The sequence below is a fragment of the Rousettus aegyptiacus genome, unplaced genomic scaffold (genome assembly GCF_014176215.1).
Source record: "Rousettus aegyptiacus isolate mRouAeg1 unplaced genomic scaffold, mRouAeg1.p scaffold_m13_p_15, whole genome shotgun sequence".
NCBI classification, from domain to species: Eukaryota; Metazoa; Chordata; class Mammalia; order Chiroptera; family Pteropodidae; genus Rousettus; species Rousettus aegyptiacus.
The window spans coordinates 898,898-914,508 of record NW_023416290.1 but is presented as its reverse complement, the minus strand read 5'-3'; the positions used below and the strand labels follow the sequence as shown (position 1 = coordinate 914,508).

The following is a 15,611-nucleotide window of genomic DNA, read 5'->3' as shown; positions in this document are numbered from 1 at the left end:
TGCTGAGGTTGAGTTCTTTTAGTAAATGCCAATAAAATAGTGGAAACTGTATTTCATTGGACAATCTGTGATTATATTGAATAAGTCAAAAGCGGCATTATTTTACAAAATATATAAATATATGGTGTTACATTTATACCGTTTTAAAAATCATTTATCCTCCTTAGGGAGGAAATGACAGTTTGGCTGGATGATCTTCAAAGCCCCTTTCAGCTCCGAAATACTGTGCGTCTTATAAATAAACATACGTAGGTGAAGAATAAGTCCTGTCACCCTAATCTAATTTTCTTTTATGGTAGTGACACACTTGATATATCAAAGAGAAACATTAAGTATAATACATCTTGACTTTGCTCAAGATTTATTTTGAATTTTTATCAGAAAATGTAGAGAATGTAGCTCAAATTACACTGTCATTATCTCGGTTTAAAATTAGCAGTAGTCTGATTTCCAAAGCATAATTAAATGTGTTTTCATCTTATTTTAGAAATGTGTATTGGATGAAGTTTCAGAGAGATCAGTTAATTATTCAGAAAGTTGATAGAACTTAGGATTAATCTTGGTCGATCCATGAAATAAGCGAAGCTTTTTTCTGGCTTTATTTCCTTACTTTTGTGTCGTACGTCAAGGGACCCTGGCTGTGATGGACGCGCCCGATGTTGCTTCTAATTTAGGCCTGTCTGATCTGTATCATACCAACCAAAGTCTTCCCAGGTGTTGTTTTACCAAGGTGTGACTGGCTAGAAAATGGCAGCCCGCTGATCTCACTAATCAACCTGTTTCCACGTGTATTATGTGCATAAGAATAATGGGAAATGAACTCAGCCTCGATGAACTGTTTACATACATTTTATTGTTATCCTGCTTATGCTCCATCTCGAGATTTTCTTTTTGACCCACACATTATTTAGAGGTGTGTTGCTTAAGCTCTACACCTTTTGAGATTTTCTATTTATCTTTCTGTTATTGGTTTGTAGTTAATTCCACTGGGGTCTAAGAGAAGAGATTTTATTACCACTATCCTTTTAAATTTGTTGTGCTTTATGGCCAAGAATGTGGTCTGTCGTGGGGACTGTTCCATGTGAGCTTGAGACGAAGGCGCCTTCTGCTCTTGTTGGATTAATTATTACAGATGTTCATGATATCCAGCCGACCGATGGTGTTGAGTTCAGCCAGGTCCTTACTGACTTCCTGCCTGTCGGACCTGCCCCTTTTTGAGAGAGGAGTTGACGTCTCCACATACAGCAGTGGATTCGTCTTTTCCTCCTTTTGCCTCACATGTGTTGATGCCCTATGAGCAGATACGTATCAAAGTCGTTGTTTTCCTGGAGAAGTAACCCCTTTTCCACTATGCAGTGCCCTCTCTGTTACTCATAACTCTCCTTATCTTGAAGTCGGCACTGTCTGACATTAATGCAGCTGCTCCCGTTTTCTTCCGATTAGTGTTATCATGAAATATCTTTCTTCATACATTTACTTTTACTTTATATACGTCTTTATATTTAAAGTGGTTTCTCGTAGCTGTCATATAGTAGGGTCTTGTTTTTTGATCCAAATGGCAGTCTCTGTCTTTTAGTTGGCGCGTTCAGACCATGGACTTTCAGTGTGGCGATCGATGTAGTTGGATAATATCCACCATATCTGGTACTGCTTTCTGTTTGCCGCTCTTGTTCTTCGTTCCTATTTTTGGCTTTTCCTTGTTTTTCACCTTTTGTGGTTTTAATTGAGTAATTTATATGATTTCATTTTCTCTCCTTCCTTAGCATGTCAGTTTACTTTTTAAAAAAACTTTTTAGCGGTTGCTCTAACCGCACGTCACGGATGGTGAGAGAACCTCGTGGTAACAGAATCATCCTTCCTCTGCCTCATTCCTCGCATCGCTGTTGTCATTCGCTTCGCTTACACGCAAGCGTAGCTAAGCAGACATGCGTTCATGAGCACGCGCAGTCAAATACAGTGCCAGTACACATATATATAATTTTAAATTTCCTAGCAGCAATGTTTAAAAAAGTAAAAACAAACAGATGAAATTAAGTTTAATATATTTTAACTCTATTTTCAATAGGCAATCGATATGAAATTTTTAGACGTTTTACATCATTTTATTCATATTAATTTTCGTGTCCAGTCTTCGAATTCCATGTGTGTTTTGTACGTAAACGCCTGTCGCTTGGCCATACTGAGCTTCAGAAGCTCAGGAGTCCACGTGGCTGGTGGCTTCGCATCAGACAGACTTAGAACGCGCAATACTCTTTCCGACATTGTAGAACAGAAAAAAGGCAAAAATATTGGTGTAGCAGATTTATAGAACTGGACTTTTAAACTGCTGACAGTAAGGATGAACTCTATGGCTGCTTTTTTAAAGATCATATAAATCATTTTAATGACTACTTTCTAACAAGTGACTACAGCTAAGAAAGTAAACCATGTCATTGTAGGTTTGCTTTTCTTACTCTGACTTTTGTCTTAAATTTCTCTGAAATTACATGTTTAAAGATGTGTGTTTGTGTAGGGGGATGATAATATTATCTCAGGAAAATGAAAACATATTTGCATGTAATACTTGTATTTTAATTTTTAAACAGACTCTATTAGAATAACAAATAGGTATATTGGGATACCACAAATCTTTTTCTTCATAGATGTTAATGGACCTCAAAAAGGAACATTTATACTTTAAAATTATAAATGTAGAATTTACGCAAACTAAACTGTATTCTGTACAGGGAACTTAGTATTTGAAGGTATCCTGTAACAATTTACTTGAGAAAAGAATCTTCAAATACTTTATAAATCTGATTTTAATATTGAGATTGTAACTACATCACTATAGTTTTTTAATAACAAAAGTGATTTGATATTTCATAAGGCTAGGCCCTGAATGCAAATGTATTCCTTCTGTCACATATTTGGAACTGGTAATGTCCCCCACTCCCCATCCAGAAAACAGTATTAGCTACTTAGGACGATGCACAAAACCGTTACATTACGTTACCCCAAAGTGCGATGGAAGACTTGAAAAATGCCCTTCTCTGCTTCTGAGAACGAGGTGGGACCCCCCCCCTTCCCCCGCCACCATCGCGGCCACCACTCTGACCTGTAAGCGATGTAAGTGGTTCCTTTGGAATTTTCTGGAATCTGTAGAATGACTCTTGCTCAGGATTATTATACGAAACGTTTTGTAGGCTTTCACAGTTTCAATGAAGCAAAAAACTGTGTCTCCACATCTGTTTGTGTATCTGTCTCTAAAATCTCTATCCATTGCCTCCTGGACTGAGCTGTGCCCGGAAGATTTTCGCTGTTTTTCACAAGCGAGTTACTCCCTCGTGCTTCGTCTCCGAGGGGCGGCATCCCAGAGCTTCGAGATCCTAATCCGTGTTCACGCGGCGGCACCTTTTCCTGCTGCAGCCCTTTCGAGTCACCCTTGCCCACTGCTAGGTGTCAGTTACGTGGCAGTCTTCCGCCTTCTCTGGGGGCGACGGCCACGCGATTGGTTTCGCCCCTTTACATATTTACAATGTCGGCGGCATTGCACCCCATTTTGGTTCCCAAACACATTTATTCGAGGTTTCCTAAACTACTATTTCATGGAGCAGGTCTTCGGCTCCTCAGAAATAACAGTGTTGGTTATAAAATATTTGCACTGCTTATCAAAAGAAAGAAAAACAGGACTCAGCTGGAAGCAATCTAGGTCTGACTACAGCATTCTTACTCTTTTAATTTTTTGCATTTCTATATGCAAACGATGGGCACATGAGTAATTATTCATAAGTCTGTATGAAAATTCTCAAACTTTGATAAAAAGTATTACTTGCATGTTATGCATTTTAGAAGACTTAGAAATTTGACATAATAATACTCTCGTAACAGTCCTTTGCTGAAACGAGACAAATCTTGGATCAGCAGAGGGCAGCCACATCCCAGACCTGTATTACTTTTCTGGTCTCTTTAGAGTCTGAAATCCTATAGGAGCTTTTACAAGATACTTACAGCTATGAGATTAGTATCTGCTCTGAGAAAAATATGAGCATTTATAAATTTAGGCTTGGATGCCACAGTATTTTTGCTTAAACTTCTCAAATAGCGTACTTTTAATTTTTGAATTATTTTTATTATGTAAGTTTTGACTGTTTGCCAGTGGAGCGCCGTTATCTGATGTCTGCTTTAGCATTGACTCAACCCTTCCCCCAGAAAGCGTGGCTGGGCTTTGTGTTAAAACACCTTATACTAAATCCTGTTTCAACAGGACAAAGCTACACTGAGCTTGAGAAGGTTTGCTTCTTTTTGCACATACTTTATTAACATGAATTCACTTACATTCCTTAGACAAATGTTATTTCAGAAAATATTACTGAGACTTATCTGGAGGTAATATTTTATTTGCCATAGAGTGTAAAATATATCTCAAATTTGAGTTACTATTCAAGAATAAATGACTTGGATCTGAATAATGTGATGATAATTATTGAGGCATTTTGCACAGAAGACTTCCATGTGTTTAAGCAGTTGTCAGGAAGTGCATTGCCCCCTTATTTATTCGTGCCACACAGCTGTATTGTCCCCCGTCACTGTGCCATCTTCTGAGGAAGCAACCGACCCGTAGCTCTGGCTGTGCTCAGCGGCCCCCCGGCATCTAATTATGCACATAGTATGTGCTCGGTGTACACAGTTGTGGAAAACAGAAGGTGACAAAACCTATGTAACAAATAATTATACTCAGAGAGACATCAACTATTAACGTTCTCCTATATTTCCCAGGTTTTTAATTCAGAAGCAAGTAGCTTTTGTGTATTTATCCAAAGTCGAGTACTATAGAGCTGATGGCACTCTCTTCCTGTGCTGTTCTAAAATGAGCATATTCCATGCCAGTAACAGTTTTGAAAATTATGAATTTTAGTAGAAGCATATTTTCTGTGAATTATCACAATTTATTTAAACGTTTCTCTATTAAGTTGTATAAAATATCTCACATGCTTGGTTTTGAATACCCAATGCATAAATACTATTTACCTGATTATTTTCCTAGGAAAATTTCTTATAATTAGAGGTATTTCTTCAATGCTTAAGCATATTTTATCATTCTTGACGCGGGCTGTAAATTTCTTATAAAAGCTCTAGCCACGTTTTATGCCCTTGGCTTCGGTCTTTATTAGCGTGTTAGCTGGTACAAGACACGGGAGCGCACGAGAGTGCGGGCAGCATGTAGTAGGAAGCGCCATGATTGATGGGAAAGGCCAGTACTTTTTTTTAAATAAAAAGTGTTAGGACATAATCTGCAGACATGGGGAAATAGGTTAAGTTAGAGTTTTAACTTGTCATGTGGCAAAAATTATTTTAAATAGATTAGTTATTATGTTAAAAATAAAAATGACAATTGGAAGGAAATATGGGCAAACAATTTGAATGTTCGACATGTAAAAGTGATGAGATTAAGAGGAAAACAATAGTTTCAGAATCATCAACAAATAATATTATAAAAGAGAATATGAAAGAGTTCACAAAATCTAATAAGAAAAATGGAAATGAGATTTATCGTGTCTTTTTAAACTGTTTTTGAAAGTGCTAAAATAATAAAGAACACTTTTTACACATTTTTGTTGGAATATTGCACACAAAATTGAAAGCTGGATCATCAGTAGGTATACTGAAGTATGATTTTGCATAAATATCATATAGGGCTAATAAACTAATTTGAGTGTAAATAACCAATGTTCTGAAGTTGTGTAATAAAATAAATCTCTTTACGCAATGGTTTACCTACACTGGTCCCAGGTACATTAAAGAATACCAAACAAAATATTTCTTAAATCAGAATTAATCATTGTGAAATGAATGAGGCAAATCATTATCTCAAACAACGAATACATTTAGTTACGTGTATACTAGGTGTGAATGATAAATGCATCGTGGTGTCCGTGTGCTTCCTTGGGCCAGTCCATTTAGTACGTGATTATTCATCTCTGAAGCAACGCTGCCTAAGTAATTGGATGAAATCAACGCAGATAGTTAGGTAGTGTCAAAATGAAGTGACTAATCAGCATATCATTGTTAAATGGACAATTAACCATGATTAACTACAATTTATGATTAAAATATATGATTGCCAGGTGATAACTTCGAAACTTTTCTTTTTCTACACATATATAAAGATAATTTTCTTCTATTAACTTAGTGCTATTTATAAAGCACTGTATTTTTCAGGTTGTTGGATAATCTCTTTGCTCCTCTAAAGAACCCTGTGAGATAAGGACATTTTGCCATTTCAACTGAAAATAGAATTTTGATTCCAGATGTCAGGCCAAACATGACTGCTTCCTTGTCCTAATACACAATATCTCATTGGAATGAAATACATACACCTATCTGTTTCAGCATCCTTCTATATACGTATATATCGAGATTCATCACAGTGCTAGAAAAAAGCAATGTTTTCGGTGAATCAGAAATATTTTTGACAGATGGTACACTTCCTGTGTTATTTAAACCAGACCCTTCTTATGTTATTTAAGTGTTTCTATGTGCTTAGCATCTAGTCAGTCACTGGTAATGTCACCCAAATTCTTCTTTGGTGATGAACAGCTCTGCACAGGAGGAATTTCTCTGTGGCTCTGCCACCAGACCCAGTGCTGCTCAATATGACTTTTCCCTGTGGAATAAAAGTCTTGAGAACCCAACGAAACCGTGGAAAGCAAAACCAAAGACCAGAAGGGCCTACAGTGTGCATTTTATTGAGCGCTTATAGGATCTCTCTACCTGTAGGAATTCTTTGAAGCCTCGGATGAGTGCGAATTCACCTGGAAGGAATTGATCTCCTTCCCCTCCCCCAGGCATTTAGAATTACAAAAACAAAAACAATGTAATTTAAAATAAGTGTTTAGTGCCTCACAGGTGGTGTGAATTCCAGCCCCAACACCAGGACCGGGGGTAAGTAACTTTCAGAGACTTTGTCCTTTCCCTTTCTCCATTCCATTCGGCACCGTGAGGAGGAGGGACTTCCTGTGAGGTGGCTTTTCCTAGTTCACCTTCTGAAGGTACTGCCCTTTGGGGCTTTATGAGGGAGGATGTCTACATCCGAGTTATTTTTTATTTTCTATGCTAATGATAAGTACTTAATATACATGAGGACATTTTAGATATTTAGATATTCTTTACAAGAATGAGCTATTTTATTTTAACGTACCATGAACTCAGAAGGCATAGAATAATTGGAAGGTAGATAATGAATCAATGATCAATTCTGATCTGTATTTCTATTCAGCCATAAATGCTACTTACCTGCACATGAATATACATTTCTAAATAATGCAGAAGCACTGTTTAATATTGTTTAAACTTTCTTTAGTTCGAACCCTTACAGAAATAGTCGGAAAATGTGAACCTCTTTCTAACCAAGATGTTTCTTAATATTATAAAAACAAACTAAATATAATGAAGACATGTTCAGATTAATTGCTCTCAATGGAAAATCAAATTAAAAAATAGCATTCGTTGTCCTATTCTTCCATATTGTTCTATGCCTAGTCGTCTAGTTTTACAGGCGCTAATATCCGTCAGGTAATGAATGGGTGGGCTACTCGAGGCCACATTAGCCTTACTGATCAGATGATCTTCTGTTCCCAAGCCACGTGTGAGTCCGCGAGGCCAACGAGCTGGGGTTTATCTTAATTAAGAAGGTGTCCTGTAGCAGCTTTTCTAATCGCTGGTTTCTATTGAAACGGAGACCTCATCTGTCCCAGTGCGATGCCAGTAGCCAGGAAGGAATTGTGCTACTATCACGACGTCTAACTGATCCGAAGATGGGAATGAGATCGTTTTATTAGACTTGTGATTATTTCCTGGCATGTGACAAACAACAGAAAGGAAAATAACGATGCCTGATACCCAGTTGCTGTGAATTATTCTTATTTTTTTCTCATTATTTACCTTTAAGATAAAATTAAGTTTGTTCTTTTCGTAATGTTCTTAAGCTTTCAGGGTCAAGAAACTGGGTCTCAGTTTGGATGAGGCTCTTTAAAACCTAACTTTTAAATGCAAATCAACTCTATTTTCTGAATTTATGAATGACCTTTAAATAATAATAACTAAAACCTTATATAGTCCACGGCTACGTCTTTTCTATTAAAACCGAGTTGGACTCCTTTGGCTCTTTCGATGTCGTTGGTCGTTTTCCGTGCTGCCCCAAAGGGGAGAGTGTGAGGGAGGCAACCCTTGCCTCGACGTGACTGGCGTCAGGTCTGCGTGAGGGGAAGCAGGGTCAGAGGCCAAACGAGTAAAAACCGAGCAGCACAATGAGGGGGATGTCGAGTCTTTCACGGGCTCCACCATCATATCGCCCTTCAGTAGAAGAGTGCTCTGCTCTAAGAGCACGGTCTGGGAGAAAACCTCCCTCCGTCTGTTTTATACAATTTATACACAATTCTAGAGACATATTATAATTTGAAATCTTAACATCTTAAGATTTGTGATACTGTTTGGCTGTAAGAAACATACTATAAGACAGTATTACCATAATAATTTATTTTAGCAAAATCATATTTAAGGGAAATAAATGATTGGTGGCAGTAGAATAACCTTTCGCATCTTTTATTATAAACGCTGAGCTCTGAATATTATACGAGGAGAGATTACGTAGTCTCATGAACATGTTAGCAAAATAATTGAAATGCTACTTGATGTATCTTAAAGTATTTTTCTGTTTTATGTTGGTGTTTATTTTTTGCTTATGGTAAATTATATTGCCAAGAGATACCTTGTTCTTTTTTTAGCTATAATTTTTAAGAAGCTGTGCTATTCGCTAGCTTATTATTTCAATACTGTCAATAATTTTTGTCATGCTGATATATACTCATAATGTGAAATAAATACGCTGACTAATCAAAAATTCAAAAATTTTTGTTTTCAGTTTTCTACTTTATAAAATCATGGAAAAATACACATGATACACATGTGTTTTTATATTTATATTATCAGTTTTAGGATTCTCAGAAAAAAAATACTGATCTGCTTCAGAATGAACAAAGTAAAAAGTCAATTTGAAACAGTAATTTTAATTTATATGTCTAATTGATTTTACTTAAGTCATGTTGATAATTTAAAATGTTATATAGATCAGGAGGTTTTAAATTGCTTTTTAATACATACATTGATAGTTATAAAAGTATTATCTGGTTAAGCTTCAAGTGTATCTTGGCCTTAGGGTAGTTTCACAAATTTGAGCAAAAAATAAAAAGCTATAAATAACATGATTTATCGTGTGATGCGTCATGCTAAATACTTCATGTGAATTCTGTGTCCGCACTGCTTTGGGGTGTGGGGTGGGGACCCCTAGCTTTGCCACCGTTAGGATGAGAGGCCGGCGCCGCGGAGCCACCACGCCTTCCCCGGCCACACGCGGGTGGGGGCAGAACGCGGCCCCGCGTGGCGTGGAGGCCTCGCCGGAAGCGCGGGGGGCCGGGCGGCGGGTCCGCGGGGACGCCCCGCGCCGCCGGCCCTGCAGCCCCGGTACGAGCCCTTGCACCAAACCCAGCCGCCCGCGCGGCGGTCTCACCCGCTGCTGTCGCCCCGCCGCAGGGTGCTCCCTGCACGTGTCGCCTCGACTGCCCGCGTCCTCCGCGCTCACGTGCATGTTAGTTGCGGGTGTAAAGGCCGCAGGCCAAGTGCTGCCTGTGAACCGGTACCCATTAAGAAATTTAGCACAAGTAATTATTGATTAAATGCGTCATATTTTGTTCTGACATCTAAATTAACTTGTTATAGAAAAGAATGTGTGAAATAATTACTTCTTTTATTTTCAGTGATAGTGGAATGTGGAAATATAATTTCTTTCGTGGCCTTTATTAATTCTGGATATTGTAACATTTATAAACCTATTGTTGGACTTGTGAAAGTACAGTCAAAAAAAGTGGTAAGCTTTTACACTTATGTATTCTCTTTAATCCATTAATCTACTTTAATAAATAACGAACATCTTTTTTGTGCTTATCAGACATTTATTATTTGTCTTTTGTGGAGTTTCTGTTCAATATTTTTGACTTTTTTGTTGAGTTTCTTTTTACTGAGTTGCAAGCAATACTTCTGATAAGGGCCTGAAATCCAAAATATACAAAGAACTTATACGACTCAATAACAACAAAAAAACTAACGATCCAACCAAAAAATGGGCAGAGGACCCAAACAGACACTTCTCCCTAGAGGACATACAAATGGCCAACAAATATATAAAAAGATCGTGAGCTGTTAGGGAAATGCAAATCAAAACCGGAATGAGACGCCATCTCACGCCTGGTAGAATGGCTATGATCTACAGGACAGGTAATAACCAACGTCGGAGAGGATGTGGAGGAAAAGGAACCCTCATATGCTGCCGGTGGGACTGCAAATTGGTACAGCCACTGTGGAAAATGGTGTGAGGGTCCTCATAAAACTAAGAATTGATCTACCATATGATCCAGCAGTCTCTCTACTGGGTATTCGCCCCAAATACTTGAAACCTCATATGCGAAAAGATATTTGCACACTGATGTTCATGGCAGCATTATTCACAGTGCCCAGGACATGGAAGCAACCGAAGTGTCCTATGATAGATGCCTGGCTAAAGAAGCTATGGTACATATATACAATGGAATATTGCTCAGCCATGGAAGAGATGAAATACTGCCATTTGCGACAACATGACTAGACCTTGAAATAATCATACTAAGTGAAATAAGCCAGACAGAGAAGGTTGAAAATCACATGATGTCACTCACATGTGGGATATAAACCTAAAAGCAACGAATGAACAGGACAAACAGACAGAGACTCATGGACATGGAGAATGGACTAGTGGTGGTTACCAGAAGGTAGGGGGGAGGAGGAAAAATAAAAAAATAAAAAGTTAAAATACACACACATGCGCACGCGCGCACGCACACACACGCATGCTTGAAAAAAGAAAAAAAAAGTTGATTAAAAAAAATACTGGAATGTAATACAAGTTGTAAGATGTGTTGAGTTGTGAGACATAGAAATGACCAATAAGCACATTAAAAAATACTTAATGTTCTTATTCATTAGGGAAATGCCAATTAAAACCACAAGGTACCACCGCAACCATGTCGCATTGGCTAAAATACACTTGACATGTGACCCAGACTATGGTTCTAGGTATTTACTCAAGAGACATGAAAATACGTGTCTACAGAAAGACCTGCGTGACTCTTCAGAAGCCAAAACCCGAGTGAGCCAAAAGCGGCAGGGGAGCGGAGAGAAACATTGTGGTGTAGGCTTACAACGGAGTGCCGCGTCTCAGGAGAAAACTAATGTTACACACGAGAATACGGATGACTCTCCAAGCATCGGGTCGGGCAAAAGCATCACACCCAAAAGCGCAGTCGTGTGCGTCCAGTTTCCCGACCTTCTGCAACAGGCGAAGCCCGAACTCGCGTGGTAGGCACACGGGGCTGCGCTGGTCCTCGGCGGGCCACGCAGCGTTCGGTGGACGCAGCTTAACGTGGGAACCTCGCTGAACTCTCTGTACGAGCTACGTTCGGTGTGAAGACCGCCCATTTATAAAAGTGGCCAGTCTCCACGTTAGATGTTGGCTTGTGACCCCAAGACACTCAGTAGGGGCTCCGCCTTCTCAGAGTTCTTGTCACCCTCCTCCCCTGCGGGCCGCTCTCTTTGGGGTTTTTTTTAGTTTTAACTGTACTGCTCCCCAGCTCATCCCTGTTTGGTACAGTTCAGCTCTCCGTGAGAAAATAATTTGGACTTGCAACTGTTTCCAGAACCGTGCACACTGAAAGTCCTGTAGGCCCTTTCCACAAAGCTCCCAGTTTGGGCCTAGGTTGTCACTTCCCTCAGGCAAACTCACTTTCCACGTTTCCTTTTTAACCAGACAGGGAGACCAGTTAGTTCTGCCCTTGATCCCGTAACCAGTCCTGGTCCCGTCACTCGCCACTTGCTCTCTTTATCTTCTGCTGATCCAGCGAGTGTGCCTTGTGACGGGGGCTGAGGTGACAGTTGGTGGTGTAGGAAGCATGCTAAGCCCAGCTGTGCTTACGAGGTGGTGTCCTAGGGCTCCGAAAGGTGGACTGAGTTCCATGTTCCCCAAACATCTTGGCGGATTGAAAATCTTGCCTTGCACGTCACTGGATGGTGGCGCTTCCAGGCGCTTGAGGCGTGCTGGGCTTGTCGATGTACTATTGCTCAAATATGAGTTAAATACATGCGTAAGTAAACGTTTTCTCTGATTTGCATGAATTACAACGTGTTTCAAATACCACAGACCAAAATGATTTGCGAAGAGTATTTCTGATAGTCACAGTATTTATCCAACATATGTAGGTGGTTTAGTTAAACGTCGATTATCTATTTCTCTGGCAGAAAAAAATGCGAAAACTTGTTTATATGGGTAAAGTTAAGGAGATGGAGTCCTTTGGGGAGATAAGCGTTCTTCTCCAAATTCCTTTCAAATGCACGGTAGTTGCCGGAAACGAGGTCGAGATGGCAATCATTGAAGATAAGGACCTGTTTGGTGAGTACATAAACCCTTTTCTCTTATTTTAACTGCCATACCATTTTATTTGTTGAGTTTTTGGCAAGAGTGGGCATATTTCACACACAAATCAGGACACTCGAGTAAGTACAGGTGTATTTATGTTGTTCACAGAGACAACATAACTATATAGATAGCCCTCTTTTTGACTTCATAATATGTCTGATTTAATTGTGCTATTTTAGAATATATTAGCACTATTTCAAAAGGCTTTGATTTGAAATTACTAAAAATCTCCTAATTTGCAAGTTACCATTAATAGCGACCCTCCCACTTTTTCTGGAATATTTTTTGGTTTTTCATCTCTAAATTTATTGCTTCTGTGTTTCTGGTTCGGCTCAAGTGTGTACCATCCTCCAGCAAACAGTCTAGATCAAGTGTATGTGAGGAACATGGATCATATTTAAGCCTTTACCTGAAATTCGAGAGTTCTAGTAGCATGAAAAGGATGGTCAGGCAGCCACCAGTGTTTGGCCTTCAAACACTGTAAATACTCAAAAAGGATACGCAATTCGGTATAAAGGATAAATGAATAGGGGTGGATAAGTCATAACATAATAGGTTATTAAAGAAATGTCATTTTATATGCAATAAAACACAACGTCAAACATTGATTAAGAACAGAAACTCATAGTAATCAACATGGGTGAGAGGTTTGTTATAAATAAACTCAATTGAAAAGGTTTTCACGACAATCCGCATGCGCTGTGAATGAATTCCCTTGTCCTGAATTCCAAGTATTTTGCGTGTCTCTTTTAGACTATGTGCCTTCTAGCTGCTTAGCTCTGATTCGGCTTACCTCCAGATTTATGTATCCATTTTTAAAAATTATAAATTCGAAAGAGCGATGATTAATTTTCTTTTCTTCTGTGACATTCAGATGCAACCCTCCCCAAGTAAATATCACTTAAAAATAATTGCTAACCAGCAATTAAAATTACGACGTTCTCACTTGATGCAGCTCGGTTTCTCTCCTCCTGTACTAATTATGTTAACTGGTGCATGGCAAATGCACTGTGGACTCTTATGTAAATCCGCATTTCACGCAGGAAAGTGCTTTTTCCAGGCGTGTATTAGAACCTTCTTTGCCATCTGGCAGCCTAAGACTCAGCTGGATGTGTGGAAGCAGCATCAGTTGTGATTTCGTGTGTGCCGTTCAAGGTTTAGATTCTATTCCATCTTTTGTTCGCCGGGGCTGACGTACAGTGACAGGCGTGTCGTGTGCTGGTCAGCGGCAGCCCCCTCCGCAAGGACGTTCTCGGGACTGTGTTCGGCTCGTTTTCCCACCTTACGAGGAAGCGAAGGATTGTATTTAGTTTCAGAGTCTCTTCATTTCTACATTCTAATTATTTTATATTTTATTCCAAGGAAAGTTTAAAACATAGCTTAAAAGCTAGTTTTCATAAAAAATTTACTAGTTAATTTTGCTGAATCATCTTTACGCATGAGAAGTGATGCTCTTCAATTTCACATGGTCACATAACTTCCCTGTTTCCGTTCGCTCCACTTCTTCCGTCAGCCGGAGCAGGCGCCCTTCTCTGCTCGCGGCGGAGGGCGGCCCCGGGGGCAGGAAAGGTGCCTCACGCCACTGTGACGCTGCAGACGAATGAAACCGTTAGGCTAGAATCGGAAACGGGAGCACAACCCAGGGAATGCCGACTTGCTGCGAAGGCGAAATGGTTGATTTTAGCTGTTGTGTTACGTCGTTGTTAGGAAAAAGAAATAAATCCGATATGTTCCCACAGAATCCTCAGTCACAGGTCGATTACGGTGCCTGCACTATCAAAGATCGTTAGATATAGTGAATTTTGGGGGACTGCAAAATGTATTACTGAGAAAATAAAGTTCATATCTTTTCTCAAGTAAATAGATCACACTCTCTGCTTGCTCCCACATAAATCATACTGAAGAGCCAGTATCGTTTAAATGGTCCACTTTGTCAACAGTCGTAAATATCTAAAGGGAGTGATGCAATCACTGTACCCACATCTGGGGACAGTAGGACAGAATCCAAGAAACACAAGACACCGCACAGATGTGCCAAATGCCTCATCTGGAGAATTACATCTCCAACTACGCAGACAATCGTGGAGGAAGACATGAGCTATACTCGGTTCCGCATTATTTAAACGGACTTGAGTGATTTCTTTGTTCAAGTTGTTAACTTTCGGAGGATGGGAAATAACTTGTTTTGTAATCTTTTACATACTTCTCAGACATTACTTTGCACGACTAAATAAAGATGAGAGAAGAGTTATTAAGTTTAAACAGGTATAAATATACTTTATTTTTGGTAAGTGTCACTGGGAGTAAAGTTTATCTGATTATTATTTTGATGAGGTAACGTGTTTTGTCCAGATGGTGACCTGATAAGTCATTTAGATGAAAATTATGCATACCAACTATTTTAATTTGATCACTATCTGGAATTCTCATCCTACCATTAAAACGAGTGTACTACCTTTGTGAGGAGAAAGAATTGCTTTATATATATATAAAAGAATTACGTCTTTTATTAATTATATCTCATTCAGCTATGTGTGATTGACTTTAACTTGCCTTTTCTGAAGGTAACATTGACTCCTGACCTTGAACAAGTCAGCCAAGTATCTCCAGCTCTTACTTGACCATAACTTTTATAAATTGGCTTCTGGCCTTCTGTGCTCGGCAGTTGTTTCAAGCTAAGCATTCCTAGTGAGTGCGTTTGAGGGTTTCTGGAAATTCCCTAGCATTAGCAAGGGACCTTCCTTTTGTAATTCCTTAGTAAGGGTACGACCTTTCCTCCCTCGGGGTCCAGGGATAACTTCAGATTTCCCCTGCCGAGGCCGCTTCGCCGTCACCCTCCGCATCCCCTGCGTAAGGCGTTGGGCCCCCGATGCTGTGTGCAGGAGTCTGTAAGTCTGCGGGTCATTCCCGAGTGGCCGCTCACGTGCGTGTTTGCGGGCAGTCGGCTGGTGTGTCCCCTGCCTGTGCCTGTGCAGAGGCGGCCAGACGACGGTGTGGTGGCTCTCGGCCTACAGCTCCCCAGGGCCTCCTGCTGAAGGGTCTCGCTTTCGGTTGGGGCGACGCAGAAATA

General features: G+C 39.7%; 1 protein-coding gene across 1 annotated transcript in view; it reads left to right on the top strand.

The window, feature by feature from the left end:
• Positions 1-15,611, top strand: part of CNBD1 (cyclic nucleotide binding domain containing 1) — a 163,806-nt gene that overhangs the window by 67,275 nt on the left and 80,920 nt on the right. The window contains exons 10-11 of the mRNA XM_036232746.1: positions 9,795-9,904; positions 12,364-12,514. Coding sequence (XP_036088639.1) covers positions 9,795-9,904; positions 12,364-12,514 — 261 coding nt within the window. The remainder of the gene's footprint in view (positions 1-9,794; positions 9,905-12,363; positions 12,515-15,611) is intronic.